This window comes from Paroedura picta, chromosome 3, assembly GCF_049243985.1.
Source record: "Paroedura picta isolate Pp20150507F chromosome 3, Ppicta_v3.0, whole genome shotgun sequence".
Lineage (NCBI taxonomy): Eukaryota > Metazoa > Chordata > Lepidosauria > Squamata > Gekkonidae > Paroedura > Paroedura picta.
In genome coordinates, this window is record NC_135371.1 from 153,912,374 (window position 1) to 153,930,248 (window position 17,875).

The 17,875-nt window shown below is 44.7% G+C and overlaps 1 protein-coding gene across 4 annotated transcripts in view; it reads left to right on the top strand.

The window, feature by feature from the left end:
* Window positions 1-14,115, top strand: part of RHOT1 (ras homolog family member T1) — a 41,290-nt gene extending 27,175 nt beyond the window's left edge. For 2 of the 4 annotated variants that reach the window (XM_077328737.1, XM_077328738.1), the window contains exons 19-20: window positions 3,109-3,231; window positions 12,931-14,115. In XM_077328737.1, coding sequence (XP_077184852.1) covers window positions 3,109-3,231; window positions 12,931-13,048 — 241 coding nt within the window. In that variant the 3' untranslated portion in view covers window positions 13,049-14,115. Of the gene's footprint in view, window positions 1-3,108; window positions 3,232-10,210; window positions 10,355-12,930 lie in introns of all 4 variants that reach the window. The other 2 variants (XM_077328740.1, XM_077328739.1) reach the window with 2 other exon arrangements.
* Window positions 14,116-17,875: the final 3,760 nt, after the last annotated feature.

Here is a 17,875-nt window from a genome sequence, read left to right on the forward strand (position 1 = left end):
CAATCAGTGGTGAAAGGAGATATTTCTTAAAGACATGGGGTTCTATTCTCTCCATGTATGCATGCACTGCCTTGCTCATTGTCATTATTCATTAACGAAGAGTTGTGAGCATGCCCCAAGGAGATCGGACCCTTGTTTCCTGGGGTTAAAGGGAGTCTAATTAAGGTTCTGTCTGTTTTTGAGGTCACTGACTGGTACCAATGGCGTATTAGAACCAGATAGGTGAGAGGTTAGTTTCTGAGCTGTCCGTTTTGGTTCCCATGGTGCTGTTTGGTGGTTATTGTGAGGTTACATGTATTTGCCAGTTACATGTGCGTCTCCTAATAGACCCCGCACATGAGGAGAGATCTAAAGATCCATGCCACTGGTTCCACATGCCCGAGGCTTTCGAGAGGATGTTTCTTGCACCGTGGTGCTCCCTGCCCTGTGGCAAACTGCTTCTGAAATTCAGTTCAAAAGCAGTCTGTGACGTGTGGGTAATTCAAGGCAGAAACCCTGCTGGGCCTGTAGAGCCTGTTAGGGATGCCTAAAGTAACTCGTTGGATCTCAGCCAAGTATCAGTTAGATCAGGGGTAGTCAAACTGCGGCCCTCCAGATGTCCATGGACTACAATTCCCATGAGCTCCTGTCAGCAAATGCTGGCAGGGGCTCTTGGGAATTGTAGTCCATGGACATCTGGAGGGCCGCAGTTTGACTAACCCCTGTTAGATTCTATCCTCATTAAGAGGTGAAGCAGCACATTTGTTCTATAGAGATTTTGAAAACCACTCTTGGAAGGAATTTAGCCTTTATGCCTGCGGGATGCCACCCGCTCTAACTGTTGGGAGGGAAGCCAGAAAGAGGGCCCTGTGAAGATTCAGTCTTCCTTTTCGATGTAAGTCGAAAGGTGGAAGTCAAGAAATCGCTCTCAGGCCTCTCCCGTCTTCTTTCCTCCTCCTCGAATTCCCTTGTATTGTGGGAAGAGTCACTGAAAATTCTGTCCTGTTAACTCAAGTACAGTTGGCATTAGTATTCTTTTGTCATTTCATCACACAGAGTGGCAAAAGGCCCTCCTTGCTGTTTTCATAGCCGTGCTAAGCTCCGTGACATGCCTGACTTGTTCAAGGGACTTGGTTATAGAAATCAGTTTTAACGACTCACCTAAGTGTCCAAGGATTCTTTGAGGGTGCTCACTGACCAAAAAGCAGTGTAAAATAATACTTAGCATTTGCGTCCTGTGTTAGAGGCTTTGGGCCACTTCGAAAATGGGATAACATGGGTATTTCAGGCTATAAGTGTCTTGAAAGCAAAACTGGAAGTCATACTTGGCTATGGTATTTTATAACTCTTCGTTGTCGCATCACTGTGTGCTAAACGAGTTGCTCACAGTGCACACTTAAAATACCCTGTGTTTCATGTCTCTCCCATGTGAGGTGGATCCAGCCAGCTTTTTCACTCCCATCTTGCCAAATCCCTCCTCCCTTCTGTGCCCCCCATCCCATGTGGCTTTTGTCCATGCAGGTCCCATGATTCCCCCAACCTAGCCTTTTTGGTTCATCAAAGTGGATCTGTATGGATCCCTCCCCTCCTTTTTGGCCAGTGGGAAAGCTGATTGGATCCCATGTTTGTTTTCAGCAGAAGGGGATTATTGAACAAATGTTGCTCATCCCTCCCTTCCTCCCTCCCTCCCTCTGCAGTGGCTTCCAGCCCCATATCAAGTTCAACATTCCCCTGCAGCATTCTGGGGGGCATGGTAGGCTCTCAAGGGAATGGGTAACAGTCAAATTCCATTCCGTGAATGGAGATCTGCTCACAATACATTGGGTGTCACCACCCATGTCTTAGTGTATGATGATTGCCCTGTTGCCCTGAGCATCTTTCCCTGTTGCCAAGCCAGTCCTGTGTGCGTCCAGGAGCACTTGGAAGCTCAGAACCCGCCTATATTGCCAACTTTAGGCAACCTCTTATATGGCAGATATAGCATACTGTGAATGCTGACATCATCTGGAGCCCAAAGACCTTATTCCAAAAGCAGAAGGCAATTTCTTCGGTTTCTGTGTATTCTCTCCCACTCCATCTACGGCCATTTCTACCACTTCCATTAAAATTCCTGACAGCCACCTAGTACTTGAGCAGTTTTTGGGGGTGGGGAGCAGATGGGACTGCCCCATTACACAAGTGGAGCTCTGCTTATCCTGCTTTAGATCCAACCCATTCTCTGTGGATTTCACTTCAGCAGAGTTCTTGTGCTTTTCTGTTAAGGTTTGAAGCCAGCTTAGAGCTGCTGAGAAGCTTCCAAAAAAACCGAGAGTTGTCCCATACCCCAAGAGTTGTCCCATCCACCCCCTGGTTTGTCTTTAGTATCTGGGACATCACTTATGGCTTCCTACTTTTAGTCTTCCTGAATGAACTTAATCCTGCATTCCATGGATATACCTAATGCTCTCCCCTCCCCACTTTAAAGCCGTATATGAGAACAGTGTTCCCCTGCTATGCTACTGAATAGGGGTAAACCTAAATGTTGGACTATCTTTTGGGGTTGACTATTCAGTGGGCTTAAAAGCCATCTTATGTTGGCAGTCCGGGTTGAAAAATAGACATCTGAGTTCAAATTCTAACCAACGAGGCTGTTTTCTCCATGTATTTTGACCAATCTGGAATATTCAAATATTTTATACTGTGTGTACAGTAGTATATCTGACTTGTTTATCTTCCCTTGCTCCTTCCCTGATTCTGAAGCATGTGAATGTTGGTTGGGATGGAAGAGGTAAGGGTAGCTGTCACTTAAACCAAAGTTGTTCAGCTTGAGTAGTAGTAGAATGCAACTTTATTCCATCCTTTCCATGAACTGAAGGAGTGGCCTTTTGCTGTGCAAGTCCATATTCCATTCAGCTTCTCCAAAGTAGGGAAGAAGGGTTAAACTATTGACTTTCTCTTTTGGGGGTGGAGGCATTGCTAATGCAATGCATTTCCCTAAGATCTCGCCTAGAAATCTGCACAGCTTTAGACTACCCTTGCCTTCCTTTCCCCTCCCAAATTTGACCACTTGATTCCCACCCTTCTTGGTTTTGGCTCAGCCCTAGCTTCTGCCTGAGATCTCAACTCCTGTCCTTCTGTGTGTTTTCGCAGCCATGCCCGGTTACGCTGTATGTGCACCTGCAACAGGTGTACGTTTTGCATCTGTCAGAACCTCCTCAACTCAGACTTGCTGCAATCTGTAAAGAACAAACTCTTCACTGCAGTTCTTAACAGGTCTTTGATTTTACTTACTAGGTACCAGGCGTGCTTTGCAAATATTTCGTTAAACAGTTAAACTTTGCAATTGATAAGCGGACCTCTTCATTCCATATCCATTTAATGGGCCAGTATTAGCAACGTCTTAAAAGCACCTTGATTCATAGTTAATGGTTACGGGACACATCAACCCATATTGTGCTTGTTGCTCAGTTTCCCACAATTTAGCAAAGGTAGCAATGCAGAGAAGCCCAAACTGCTTTATGGTAACTAGTAAAACTGAAGTGCTTGTTAAGCCCTTGAGCAGCAGCTAGCAATACCCTGAGATCTGTTATTTAGAAATTTAGAAATAAGTGCCATGTACAATCTAGAGGCCCATTAATGACTAGAGGAGCACTGTACAGCTGTGGTCAGTAACGAGTTTCCTTGAAGGGCCCACTTTGAGGTGGTGCCTCCACTCTGCCACCCTTAAAAGTGGAATGTCAACAAGTTCTGCTGCGATAGAAATCACGTTTTTGCCAAACCACTTTTTGCCTTTGGCACCAGGGAAACCATTGACGTCCTTCAGGAGCCAGACTTGGCCCTGGGGCCTCCAGATGCAGACCTCTGCTGTACAGTCTACTAGTACTTGGCTTTGTAAAATATTTTGGGTGCAGGTGGAAGTTGTTTCCTGTGTTCAGAGTACACATCGGCTTCGTCCATGTTAATGGATATGGTGTGATGAGATCTGCAATGTTAACCATGGAATCCTCTCTAACAAAATAACTTTTTTCATACCTTTAAGGATGTACAGTGGTCATTATCACCTGCTCAAGTCACTAAAATATCCTGGGGAAAGTTGTAACCTAATTCTGTGAAGATTTTTCAGTGTTGAAAACTGTACTGCATCTTATTTGCACTGTGGCATGTCCGTTAAAACCTTTTATTCGTCAGACACAGAAAAGGATTTAGCACAGCACTTGTTATATGCGTACCTCGCCTCTAATTGTGCAGTTTATATCAGTTTGATCCATTGAAGGAATGGGAGTTTGAATCAATTTTCTTTTTCTCCTGTGGAGCTTCTGACATTTGTTGGCCGATTATAGTGGCCTATAGTAGCTGTAAGAGAGCATTTTTGAAGATAGTTTAGAATGTATTTGGTGCAAAATTTGTCTCTGAAGGTATTGACAATGTGAATAGAAGAAGAGTTGATTTTTATGCCCCACTTTTCACCACCCGAAGGAGTCTCAAAGTGACTTACAATTGCCTTCCTTTCCTCTCCCCACAACAGACACCCTGTAAGAGAACTCTGATAGCATTGCTCTGAGAACTGGTCCAACAAGACTGTGGCTAACCCAAGGTCACCCAGCTGGCTGCAGGTGGAGGAGTGAGGAATCAAGCTTGGTTCTCCAGATTAGAGGCTACCGCTCTTAACCACCAAGCTGTCTCACCCCATTAGGGGAGGGTCTAGGAAAAGACAGTCTTAGCAGTTCATTTCAATACTTAATTGCAAAGAATGTTAAAATGTCGTGTTAGGGATTCTCCCCCCCCCCCCATATCTACCCATTTTGCTGGTTAGCCTCAACACCCCCCTCCCCATCTATGACATGCACACATGCTTGAGGCCGGCTTCTCTTAGTAGCTTTCTTGAAGTTCATGGGGATGTGGTGCCCACTGGGAACTATTTCTCCTAGGGACTTAACCTGGAATGTGGAGTCAGTCCTTTAGAGCTTGGTCCTCCATGTGCCGTGAAGGAGCTGTATATTTTCCCTCTACGCAAGGCAGACAGAAGCCAAGTTGTGCTACCAGTGCAGGTTCCTCATTCGCTGGTACGCAGCACCTTGCGTGTCCACCATCAAAGACAAAAAAACAGCATCAGTTAGCTCCTGTTTCAGCTCCCAGCATCCTCACTTCGCCTCCTGTGATGAGAGCTGGTTGTATTTTGTATTTCTCTTCACTCGAAACTTTCCCAGTGGCTGACATTTCACCCTGTCACATCTTAAACTTAATTTACTTTGGTGTCGGTAATTTTACATAAGGGGTTTTGTACAAGGAGCAGTATGATATGTAATGATCTAGCCAAGGACTTAGACATCCATGAAAAGCTCTTGGTTTCTGTATAAAACAATCTAAACATAGCTCTTAATAACCAAATGAAACTATAGTTCTGAAAGTTTTTATACATTCCACATATAATCTAGCAACTGAGTGCATCCCCTTGTGAGTAAGAAGCAGAAGAAGAGTTGGTTCTTATATGCCGCTTTTCCCTACCCGAAGGAGGCTCAAAGCGGCTTACAGTCGCCTTCCCATTCCTCTCCCCACAACAGACACCCTGTGGGGTGGGTGAGGGTGAGAGAGCGCTGATATCACTGCCCGGTCAGAACAGTTTTATCAGTGCCGTGGTGAGCCCAAGGTCACCCAGCTGGTTGCATGTGGGGGAGTGCAGAATCGAACCTGGCATGCCAGATTAGAAGTCTGCACTCCTAACCACTACACCAAACTGGCATGAACTGTTCAGCTTGAGAGGGTTTTTATGAGAAGGTGGTGTTTTCTCATAGATCTCAGGGTCAAGCTTCTCAAGGGTTTCTGGTTGAGGCAGATCTTCCTTTGCCCCAGACCCTGGAAAGCTATAGCCATTCAAATAGAACTAAGCTAACGGGTCTATATTGGGAAGCTTAAAATGTCCTTACAAGTTTCTTAACTTGAGCCAAAGATCTTTTTAACAACTGGCCTCATAATGCCTTGGGTAGTCTTTCATTACAGAGAAATTTATTGAAATACAGAAGAGTCTCCTCTTATGGGATGCAAGATCATTGGGTCTGACCAACCTGGGATTCCTTCCTTTTGAGACTTGACTTGAAACAGGCAGTTCTACTAATAACTTTTAATACTGTACCTGACATGCCTGAAAGCCAGTTGAGTCATGTGGGATTATGTTGTGTTTTAATTTGTTTTTTTCCTTTAGGTGTTCATTTTCATTTGTCTGGCTGGCCCTTACTCTCCTCTTACTGCATTCATGTTCCTCTTGTTAAAAACGCTATTACTCTGTGAGCTGTTCTAATTCCTCTTGTGTGTGTTTTCATCCTATCAGCTTGGGGATTTCTTTTTGACCATCTGCATGTCCTGTGGATAATGGAGGCTGATTTTTTTTTTTACCCTTTTGCCTCTGCTTCATTGACTTGAAAGCATTAATTTCATTCCCCATGTGCAGTTAGCAGCAGTTCACTTTGGCTTGAAGCCCTTAATAGTTGCATCTCAATATGAAAGTGGGAATTTTCTGTTAGGAATGAGCTGCAATACAAAATGCATGAGAGGTATTAAACGAATTACATGAAATCAGGACCTCAGCACTTTGTGCTAGGAGTTATTCTGGGGATGTGGATTTGCAGCATATTCATTTTCAGATTGTCAGCCAAAGAATTCTACAAAGGCATCCACCTGTCATTATGTAGACACATGATGTTGCCTTCTGTTCAAGCTTGTAAATTCGAGCAAGTTAATAATATTTTTGTTTGCCTTTCCCTTTTGATGCGATGGGAGAGAATTTCTGACCCCCATCCAGAAATGCAGAGTCCTGGGAAGGCTTAATATTGGACTATATATGATTGTTTAATACATTGTACATTAAGTGGTTGGGACTCCTATTTTGTTTGCCTGTTAATGTTGCCTTCATCAGCGAGTTTTTTTTGTGGCTACTGAAACTGCTCCACATTATTGCATAAGCCTTACTTTGATTGGAGTTCTGAAGAGCATATTTGAGCCCACGCAGTTGTCATTCCTTGGTTGTTATCTGTCCCTGGAAAGCATCAAGAATGTTCACTTTGATGCCTACATCTGGGTGTAAAATACCGATGGGATAGAACTAATTATAATTTTATTTATATTCATGGTCGTGGCTTCTGTGGAGCCCCACATGGGACTGCAAGGGTTCCAGGCTTGCCACAGAAAACAACCTCCAAGCTTTTCGTGAAGTTTCTCAGCTCTGGGAGTGCTCCCTGCCCCCTCTGTCTGTGGAGATCCCTTACCTACTGAAAGGGTCATGTGACAGAGGTGGGGCAAGCACTCCTCCCTCAGTTCTTTTCTTGCTGCCATGAAGAGCGGACATGCTTTCAGTGGTTGCTTCCTGGGGCCTCTAAGATGAGCTCCAGTGACTTTTCCCACAAAGGATGTCAAAAATTCTTATCTGCAGGATTGGTGGGATGGCTCTTTTCAAGAAGTGTGAGGATCGTGACATGAAAATGGCCCATTCATCAAGCACTGTTCAATGAATGTGGACTTCAGAAATGAAGCTGCAGTGAGCAATACAGTGTTACAGGCGATGTTTCACTGCTCATAACCTGGTTCAGAACCATTCCATGGGTTAACTCTTAGGCAAAACGCACTGGTCTCTTATCAGACTCCATTAGATATGCGACTGTTTGCAATGAATGGAAGCCGTACTGGAATTCTGCCCGGCATTTGTTCAAGTGAACCGCTGCCTAACTAACCAGCTGATACATTTGTTTAGTGGCAGTTGAATGATGTGACTGCCTGCTATTTTAAAATTCTGTCCACAGATAGCATGCAGAATGTTGGGGGTTTGCTACTTTGCCTGCAAACACTAACAGCTTGAGGAGAATTAAGCATGGCGCAGCTCCTCCTGGACACTAGCCATTTTGGCTTCGGGGAGCCTTGCCTCTTGTTGACAAAGAATATCAAGCTCCCATGCAAAACTGAGTCGTGCTCAGTTACCTTTTTGATTAGCCCTTCACTGGCCTTTCATGAAGATGAACGTACTCTGAGTTGCAACTGACTCATGAGTACTCCTTCTGTACGGCATTCCAGGCATGAGATAAACAGAGGTGGTTTGCCCTTGCTCTCCTCTGCGTAGCAACCCCAGTCTTCATTGGTGGTCTTCTGTCTGTCAGCCTTTTTCAACCTTTTGCCTGTGGAGGAACCCCTGAAATAACTTCAGATTTCAAGGAGCCCCGGAAGTGATGTCAACTGGCCACGCTCCCTGCCATGCCCCGGAAGTGACATCACTACTCACACACTTAGCCCTCCTTTTGCTCCCTCCCCTTGACTTTACTACTACTATAGTGACTCTGCCTTATGTAGGCCAGAAAGAAAAGTGGGAACTGAGAAGACAATCCAGAGCTCCCACTGACCCACTTCAGAACTCCTGCATACCCCTGGGGGTCCACAGACCCCTGGTTGGGAATCTCTGGTCTAAGTTCTGATCTGGGCCAGTGTTGTGACCCTTGACTTAACAGATGATGACTCCGCTAAGTAGAATTTTGTTCCTTGCAAAACAGAATGTTTTTTACTGTAAGACTTCAAAGTTATCTTCTTAATGCTATACGTTAGTACAGTGGTCCCCAACCCGCGGGCCACAGCCCCGTGCCAGGCCGCAAAGGCCTTGGTGCCGGGCCGTAGCTCCCTCTTCCCCCCCCCCCGAAGCAAGAAGCTCGCCAGGCCGTGAGCAAATCGGCCGCCAAAGCGGCCGATTAGCTTGCGGCCCGGCAGGCTTCTTGTTTCAGGAGGGGGGGGGGAGAGAAGCTTGCCGAGCCGCAAGCTAATCGGCCGCTTTGGCAGCCAATTTGCTGGCGGCCCGGAGGGGCCGGGAGAGGGAGCTGCGGCTGCCGGCATGGCGGTGGCGCAAACACGCATGCGCGGATTGCCGCGCATGCGCGGGGCCCCAGGCCGCCCTCTCCCACCACTCTGGAGGTTGCGGACCACTGCATTAGTAGATGCTTTGATGCCTCTGATTTTTCCCTTATTTTTAAAGGAGCATAATTTATCTTATTTCTATTCACTGGACAAAATTTACATACTGCCTTAGTTGCTGAGGCTTATCTAATTTGTTTACTTCTAAGGGTTCTCTTGACTGGACAAAATTTCCATCCTGCATTAGGTAAAGGTATCCCCTGTGCAAGCACCGAGTCATGTCTGACCCTCTGGGTGACGCCCTGCATTAGAAGTAGACAAATTAGGGAAGTTTTACCAACTAGGTGGCACCTTTAAGACCGGCAAAGTTAAGACCGGCAAAAGAAAGTTTCATTCAATGTATATAAAGATGCTGCTGGACTTAACTTCATCCTGCTGCTTCAGACCAACACGGCTACGCACCCAAGTAAACACTTTGCTTGCTTGCCTAGTATAGATTAGTCACTTCTCAATAATCACAAGTGGAGAATTAAAACGTAGTCTAGCTGTTGCTTTCCAGTTTTAACAGTGATGGGCTTTCTAGAAGAGGAGTACAGCCCATCTACATGATTCCATTTGCAGCTGTTTCTGCAGGTTTGGTGTACTTTCGCCTCTTTTATGCCCCTGTCTTCGGTATTAATTAATTAATGACCCAATTCCAGAAAAATCTAACTAACAAATAACTTTCCTAAGAGATTAGTTTAAAAGTTTAATAGCTTGCTAAACCTTGAATCCTCTGTGCGTGTATTCACATGGGCACACTAGCAAAGACAAGTGGAAGGAAAGAAAGTCTGGACTCTTAAGAATGAATTCCTGTGGATGCTTTTAATAATCAATTCATGTATTAAGAACCCCAAATATGTTCCAGGTAGCCCTTTTCTGATTAAATCGGGGAAAATGCAAGTTCTTAAATAAGTCTTAGATCACATGGATTATTCTGTGAGATAATTCAGTGTTTCATATAATTTCACAGCAGGTATATATTTTTAATAAGCTCTTTTCTTAACATTGATGGACCTGAAATAATGGGGGGGAAATTGAGGCCAAGTGTACCCTCAGTATACTGATTTAACTCCAGCAAGACTACACAATAAGACTACACACTTTCATGTCACCTGACAACGTTGTTTTTTGCGTTGGCTGGGGAGGGCTTTATATTTGTATTTCCTCCCCGTTCATGATCAGCTTTATGTGCAGCTTTATTATTAACAGGCACATAAGAGCAAAAGGTGTTAGTTAAAAGCCAGTTGGTAGCTGAATGTCAGCCTTGTTGGTGTGTAACTTGCTGTTTTGGGCCCTGCTGTGAACCTGCCAACTGTGTGCATGTAAAAAGGTTGCGAGCCCGTGTAGATGAGTTGGGTGCCATCCTGTTATCAGACGAGGAGAGCAGTGTTGTTCACCAGGTGCACGCCATCAGCTCCGTAGAAGATTCCATCTTCATGGAGTCATCCCTTGGTCCACAGTTCCGTAAAGACAGGTAATGCAAGCCTGACTAATCCCCCCCCTCCAGAAAACATGTGCTTTGCTGTTAAGATATCGAAAGGACTAACTCACACTTAGAAACACATGCACTTCTGCTGTTTCAAGCTCAGAACCTCCTAGGTCAAAGATCTGGAGATGGATCACTACTGTTTTTGCACTTTGCTTGTTGGTTGGGTGGTGGCTGTTAGTATTGCGAGGGAAGAACAAATTACGCAGCCCTTGGAACATATTGCTTCCCAAGCACCTAGGAAAGAATTTAATCTGGTTTTAGTCTGTTGTGGCAAGGGATGTTATCAATGGCTCACTCTTAAGGTTTTTCATATAATGGAGCATGATAGTTTAACCTACATCACATTTTGAAGGGCATCTGATATATGAAGGGCTTGTGCACAGAATCACTTTTCAGTTGAACTTCTCCCACTGTTTCTAATTTGGGTTTGTCAAACTGTCCAGGCCAGGAATTTCATTCTACTTTAACCTATTCTATATGGTCTTCCTAACCAGTTCTGTAACACTCGGTTTTGAGAGTCAATGAGCCTTGAATTCAGGTCATGGCAGTGATCTTTGGTTTAAAAATTTGTATCTCCCATGTCATGGTAAGCTGCCATTATTATGATGAGGGCTCGCTGAGCATGCTCACAAACTATTGGGGGGGGGGCTTGGGTCATTCATTCATTGCCCTGTCTTTTGTCTTATTGTGCCTTCCCCCCTCCACTCGCCATATTCCTGCTTTTCTGCTGCATTTTGTTTTCTTCTCTTAATGTCATTGCCTGTTGTCCTAACATGTAGCCTACATCACAGAAGTGATGTGAATGATTTATGAGAAATTATTCTTGGGGCGAGTCTACCATGGTACAAAAGCCATTTTGTCACAGTTGCTGTTACGTCTGGTTCCAGTTGCCTTTTCTTCCGGAGGCTGGTTGGCCAGTGGAGGGCACTAGAAGGGTGCTGTTCTTTCCCAGCCTGCAGTCATGCAGTTGGTGTGTGGAGTCTAGCTAATTCTGAAGGAGTGGGAGAAGATGATTTCATAGTCTAATGTGAGCTCCCCCTCACATTAGGGCAGAACCCATTGAAATGTGAGGACAGTTGCATGAAGGGTTCCCAAAGTCACTTAACCACCCATCTAGGTGTTTTGCACGGCTGGTGTTAATACGGTGTGGGAAAATGGGAGGCCTTTGAAATATTATGCTGTTTTGATCTCTTGCCTCTATGGCAAAGGAGCATTCCTAGGGGGGGCAGTGGGGAATCATTGGGCAAGGAGAGCAGGCTAAGGAAACCGCAGTGTCTCGGTCCAGCCCTGGTCGTGTGTGTGTGTGTGTTTGATTTAGCAAGAAAGATGTTTATAAGTGTCACTGCTGTTCTGGCTCTTGGAAAAATGTTAGTCACTTGTCTGTTTTTTCCTCCCAAATAGCTCACCTGGCAGAAAATGTTAAGCCCTGGGAAGCTCAGACTTTAACAGGTGCTTTCTTTCGGTAGTTTCAATATGCTAGCTTCAGTGCTGATGACACTGAAATCCCCAAAGAGACATGGCAGCTAGAGGTCCAGGAAGAAACGTTGTGTAGCTTTATTGCCACTACAGCCAAATGATTTCGGCATTTCCTCTCAAGCATTGCCAACCCACCGAGTCTGTGTTTTTACCAGACTTCTTCATCTGACTTACTGACCGAGGTTTAGTGTGGTATCACGTACTACAGCAGTCCCCAACCCCTGTTCCGGGGACTGGGACCGGTCCGTGGATCAGTCTTCCACATCCTCCTCCCTGGCTGCTGCCTCGGGGGCTGCCCTGCCACTCTGGTGCCGGCTCACCTTTGGTGCTCTCCAGTGGCTGCCATGGCTGGGGCTCCCTCTTGGCGTGGCACTGCGCAGCTGCTGCTGGCAGCGCCCCCCAGTGGGCAGCAGGAAATCAGGGGCACTGGCGGGAAAGCAAGTGGAACAGGGGCTCAGGCAGTGGCGGTCCTCGGCAAAAGACTACCCCCCCCCCCCGGGTCTCAGTAAAATTGTCAAGCGTTGATCGGTCCCCGGTGATAAAAAGGTTGGGAACCGCTGGCATACTAGATCCACCTTGCAAAGCACACCAGCATTTCTTAATGCCCTCCTCATCCGTATTAATAAAAATAACTTCTGGTCAGAAACCGTCTTCTGCCCCATTTGCAAAAGCATTCCCTGCCTATCTGCCTGATAGCCACTTGCCGATGGTGAATAAGAATGACTATCTGCAAGCTCTCGTTTCATTCACATTTGCAGTTGCTTTAAGTCATACAAAGGTGACTTGGCAAAGATGTTCCCCGCAGCATGTTGAGATTTAACTTTGATCATTAACAATCACCTTGAACGCAAATTAACTTGAATTGCAGTTCAGTCAATATAGTAAACTGAACTGCAGTTCAACAGTACTTTGGACATCAATTCCTGAGGCTTCACCTTCACAAGGCGTTTATTGAACGGGCTTAAAACCGACAAGTGCCATATCTTTCCAAAAGCAAACTCTCATGTTGTGATCTGAGGTTTCTGTTCTGTTGTTGCCTTAGTAACAGCCGTCTAACTTTGTTTTTCCTCTTCTTCGAATTGTAGGCATGTGACGCAAGCAGACCTCAAGAGCTCTACCTTTTGGCTTCGTGCAAGTTTTGGTGCTACAGTTTTTGCTGTTTTGGGTTTTGCCATGTACAGAGCATTGCTGAAGCAGCGATGATCCGGGAGGAAGCACATTTGGGAGGGAGGGGAATGCCTAAAAGTGTGTGTGTGTGTGGAGGGGGACTTTTATGTACATTCTAAATCTGCTAGAAATATTTATATATGCGAATTACTTTATTCTTTGTAATTCATGGATAAGATGATTTTAAATGATAGCTCTAACTTGCAGTATTGCAAAAGTCATGGAAAGGGAGATTTTGCATTACAGTAGCTAACAAAACAAAACAAAAAAAGCTACGCTTGTAAGGCCAAAAGGGAATGTAAATATAATTTGTATATATTAAGGCTGTGAGATGAAGTTATTAGCTATACCATTCTTAGATGTTTCAAATGGAGCAAGGGTTTATTTTCACCAAAGTTCAAAGTCCAGAATCACCATGTACTTATTTATTTCACAGGCATCTTGCAGTCCTCTTTCTGTACTACAGGATCTAGAGAGGGATTACTGTTTTTTTTCTTTCTTTCTTAGCTGCAGACGTATCCACAATCTCAGTGGAGTGTCATACTGTGGCAGACTTGACTCAGATTGCTGACTCTGTATCCTATGTTGTACAGCTAAATGTGCCATAGGGCAAAGAGGGATGGGGTCGGGTGGAAGGGAATGGGACATTCCCTTGAATTTAACAGGAACAAAACTTGTCAATCAACTTGTCAACAATGGATGCTGCGATCCCTCTATGGCGATCCTTTTCCACTCTGTTGTGTTTTTACAGCCCTTTCAAAGACTGTGGGCCATGAATTTGTATATTATAACCGTTTATAATTCACAAAAGTGTGTGTTTTCATCCCCTCACTTCCTCAAGTTGTTCTCCTAAAAGCTGTGTGAAGCTGAAGCAGTACACCGCGCTTTACTCTGCTGGTGGTAGATTAGTTGCATGGTTTGCATCGCATTGTATGCCAGGCTGGGATTACCTGTAGATGGCATTTTTAAAAAAAAGAAAAAGAAAAAAAAAAGGGAAAGAAGGATCAGGTAGCCCTTACAAATGGAATTTCCTCCTGTCAAGCCTTTTTTTTTTTTCCATCACTGGCCTTTTCAAGTATTTAATAAATAACCGTACCATGTTCTGTTCTGAATGCTTATTCTTGAGCTTTGAAGCAGTGTTTATCCAGCATGCACAGTGTGACTCTTTTTATAGACCTGTAAAATATTATTTCCACGTCACGGAAGCCTTGCGTGCCAATACACAGGTGGTCGTTCTTCTTAACCCATGAAATGCTTGGAAACCTCTAATGCTCAACAAGACACGGAGGTGGGGGAGGGGGGTTGCTAACATTTGTAAAAAAGTCTGAGGCCATATTCATCATTACTTGGGGATAGATCTTTACTCAGCCATGAGGAGTGCTGAGTTTCTTTTGGGCTAGTCATCTTTTTCCGGCTTATGCTTGGCCAGGTGGGTTGGATTCACACACCAGCTTGCGATGTCATTTCATCAAATAAGAATTCCCTTATTCAATCCGTGTTAGTAATTAGCTTTGAATATATATTATTTAGAAAAATACAGAAAAAAGAAAAAAATGTTACTTATATGCTATATTTGCTATTTAAAAGAAAAACAAAATTTTCATAGAGCATATCCTGTTCTTTTATATAATCTAGAACAGTGGTTCTCAACTTTCCTAGTGCCGCAACCCTTTAATACAGTTCTCCTCATGTTGTGGTGCCCCCCCAAACATAAAATTATGCAAGGGTTCTTTCACAGAAATTAAACTGAAACTGACCAGTTGCATGAAGATCCATTGTTCATGATTGTATATAAATTGTTTTTTTTCCCCGGGGTTTCTCAGTTCAGTTCTGCCTCTTGTCCCATCATGCCGACAGACAGACGAACGGGCTAGCTCAATCTACCCCGCAAGGCTGTTGTGTGGATGGTGCCCCACCCCCCGGCCAAGCTGCTTGCCCTGCTGCGACCCCTGTGAAAGGGTCATTCGACCCCCAAAGGGGTCCCGACCCCCAGGCTGAGAACCACTGATCTAGAAGTTATAGACTAGATATTATATTAACCCCATAGTTAAGATATACAATCCAAAGGTCGCTTCCCCCCCGCCCTTCAGCTTTGGTTCTCTTGTTCAATACTGCCTAATATATTGGTCCCCATTTTCTTCTGAATTCCAGTGTTGATTTGTTGTGTATCAATTAGGTAAGTTTTGCCATTGTCCTGCATTCCATCAGTTTATTTAACCAGTCCCTAACATCTGGTGGTGAATCTTTTTTGCATCTTGATGCCATGGCAGAAACCTGGCATCTGTCACTGTATGTTTTACAAGTTCTTCACACATTTCAGCATTATCTGGTACGATATTTAATAACATACATACATTTTGGATCCAAAACAAATTTAACTTTCAATATCTTTTGCATAGGAGTGGTTAAATTTTTGAAATATGTGAGACATGTTGCTAAAGAGTGAACCCTAATGGGTGTGGATTTAGCTTCTTGTTTGCATCTCGAATCCTGCTCTTTGTTCTTTGGGGCAGTACAGGGGTACATCAAAGGCATTTCTTTACCTTGTGGAGAAGGGATCAGTCAGACATGCAAGACTGCCATATAAGGGCACAGCTTCCTTGTAAGCTTTGGACAGTTTTTTGCAATAGAGCTACCACCATATGCTTACATCGTCCCCATTATGAAAACACCCCTCTGTGAAATAGCTTCACCAGCCCAGCCTGCAGAGGAACCAGAGACCCCTTGAAACTCCTCGTAGATGGAGGTAAGAGATCTTGATCTAAGCTGTTTGCTGGCTTGCATGTAGTTCCATAATTGTGAAAGAACAAACTGGCAGTGACAGGCCAGATCTTAACTGGGCCACAACACCATGCAAAAGTGGGACCTGCTTGGCTTTGAAGAAAGCATGGGAAATCTGCCACCACTGCTGCTGGTGCCCTGTCTCAATTCAGAATTGGCACAAGATGGTATTAGAGACCCCGTCCATGTCTTATTCCCCAGTATCTAGGGTGCAAGTCAAACAGCTAGCCAATGATGCACACTTCTCTGTGTCTCTCACTGGGTTTTGTCTCCTTGCATGCCATGTCCTAGACTGAAATTTTAAAGAAGCTGCTCTTCAGGAAGCAGGTCTTCAATTGGGGGTGGGCTGAGCCCGGATTTTAAGGCCATTACACTAATTAACAGGAAGACGCTGATTATAGCATTGCTTTAAGTAGCCGGTTTTGTAAAAGGTATGTTTTCCCCTTCAGTTGCTCTTGATTTCTTCTCACTGATACAAATCCACTTGACACTGAGATATTGGCTCTTGGGCAGAAATCCCACAAAAACCGTATGACTACGAGCCAAGAAAAAGTAACGAGGCCACAACAATGTGCATTGATAGCCACAGATTAACGTTCCTCAGCATTATTTATCCCTGCTGCAAATCCGTGTGTGAGGCTAGTGGAACAGTTGGAGGGACCAATCTTCTGTATTACATCAATGAAAGGGAAGTGCTGAACAAGTGTGGCTGGTGATTGGCTGGCCCAAGGACCTAAATGAACCCTTTGTTTATTCCCCCAACATGTTCCTTATTTTCTTCCTTAAAAAAGAAAAAAAATCAGCTTGCTTCTTTGCTAAAAGATATGCACTACGGAATGCTGCAATCTTCAGGTTAGCTTCCTTTTTAACAAGATCAAGAAATGTCATAACGATGCGTGAAAATAGCTTCTCACATCACATTATGTTCTGTATTCAGCTTTGGCAGATGGAAGTGTGGTATCTGGTGACCATTCATTAATACATAGGAGGAATAGTGTAAGGAAAGCTGAATGTAGCTTGGTGGTTTTTTTTAAATCCACATTGGACAGCATAAATGTACACGGATTATTTTGGATTCCTGGCCTGGTTAATGCAGGAGAAGCAAAGAATTTGAGCAAGGCCGACTACCCATGTTGAGCCAGGTTGGATTCCCCACTCCTCCACATGCAGCCAGCTGGGTGACCTTGGGCCTATCACATCTCTCTGAGCTCTCAGCCTCACATACCTTGAAGGTGCCATGGGTTGAGAAATGAAAGGTGTTTGTAAGCCATTTTGCGACTTCTTTGGCTAGTGAAAAGTGGAGTAAAAAGAAAACTCGTTCTTAAATCATTTGCTGGGGAGCACGGGCAGCAGGCTGTTATTGCCCAGAGGTAGCTGCTTGACCATTGCGTGAAGTGAATTCTGGACTAGATGGGTCTTTTGTCTTATCCAGCATGGCTCTTCTCATGTTTTAGGCTTCCCCTGCATTGAGCAAGGGGCTGGACCAGATGGCCTGTAGGGCCTTCCAACCCTGTGATTCCCTGTTCTTATTGCCTAAACAACATGGGCTAGACTTCTGCCATGGCTGTAGTATAATGCCATGATGCTTGGCTAGAGGCTTTGTTGCAGAGGATAATGGCCTGCCTCCTCCACTTTTTCCATGGGCTTCCTGCTATTTTCTAGGCAAGCTTGTAAGCCTTATTTGTACTTGAAAGGCCCTAATGTAGGGGTCGTCAACCTGTGGTCCTCCAGATGTTCATGGACTGCAATTCCCATGAGCCCCTGCCAGTGTTCGCTGGCAGGGGTGCATGGGAATTGTAGTCCATGGACATCTGGAGGGCCGCAGTTTGACTACCCCTGACTGGGATCCAACGAGTTACTTTAGGTTGACTGCCCCTGCCCTAATGTATCGGGCCCAATCTATTTCAGACTCTTCTGTTTTGTGCTGATGCTGATGCTCACCAACCTCCACTGAAAGCTCTTCCTTGGTTGCTGATCACTTTTGTAGATCAAAATACTTCTCCAGAGTCTGTCTCGCAGCTGTAGAGCTCCCTTCCCCATAAAAGTTTGCCCCCTTGAGTACCTTTGGAAGCACTATGAGCC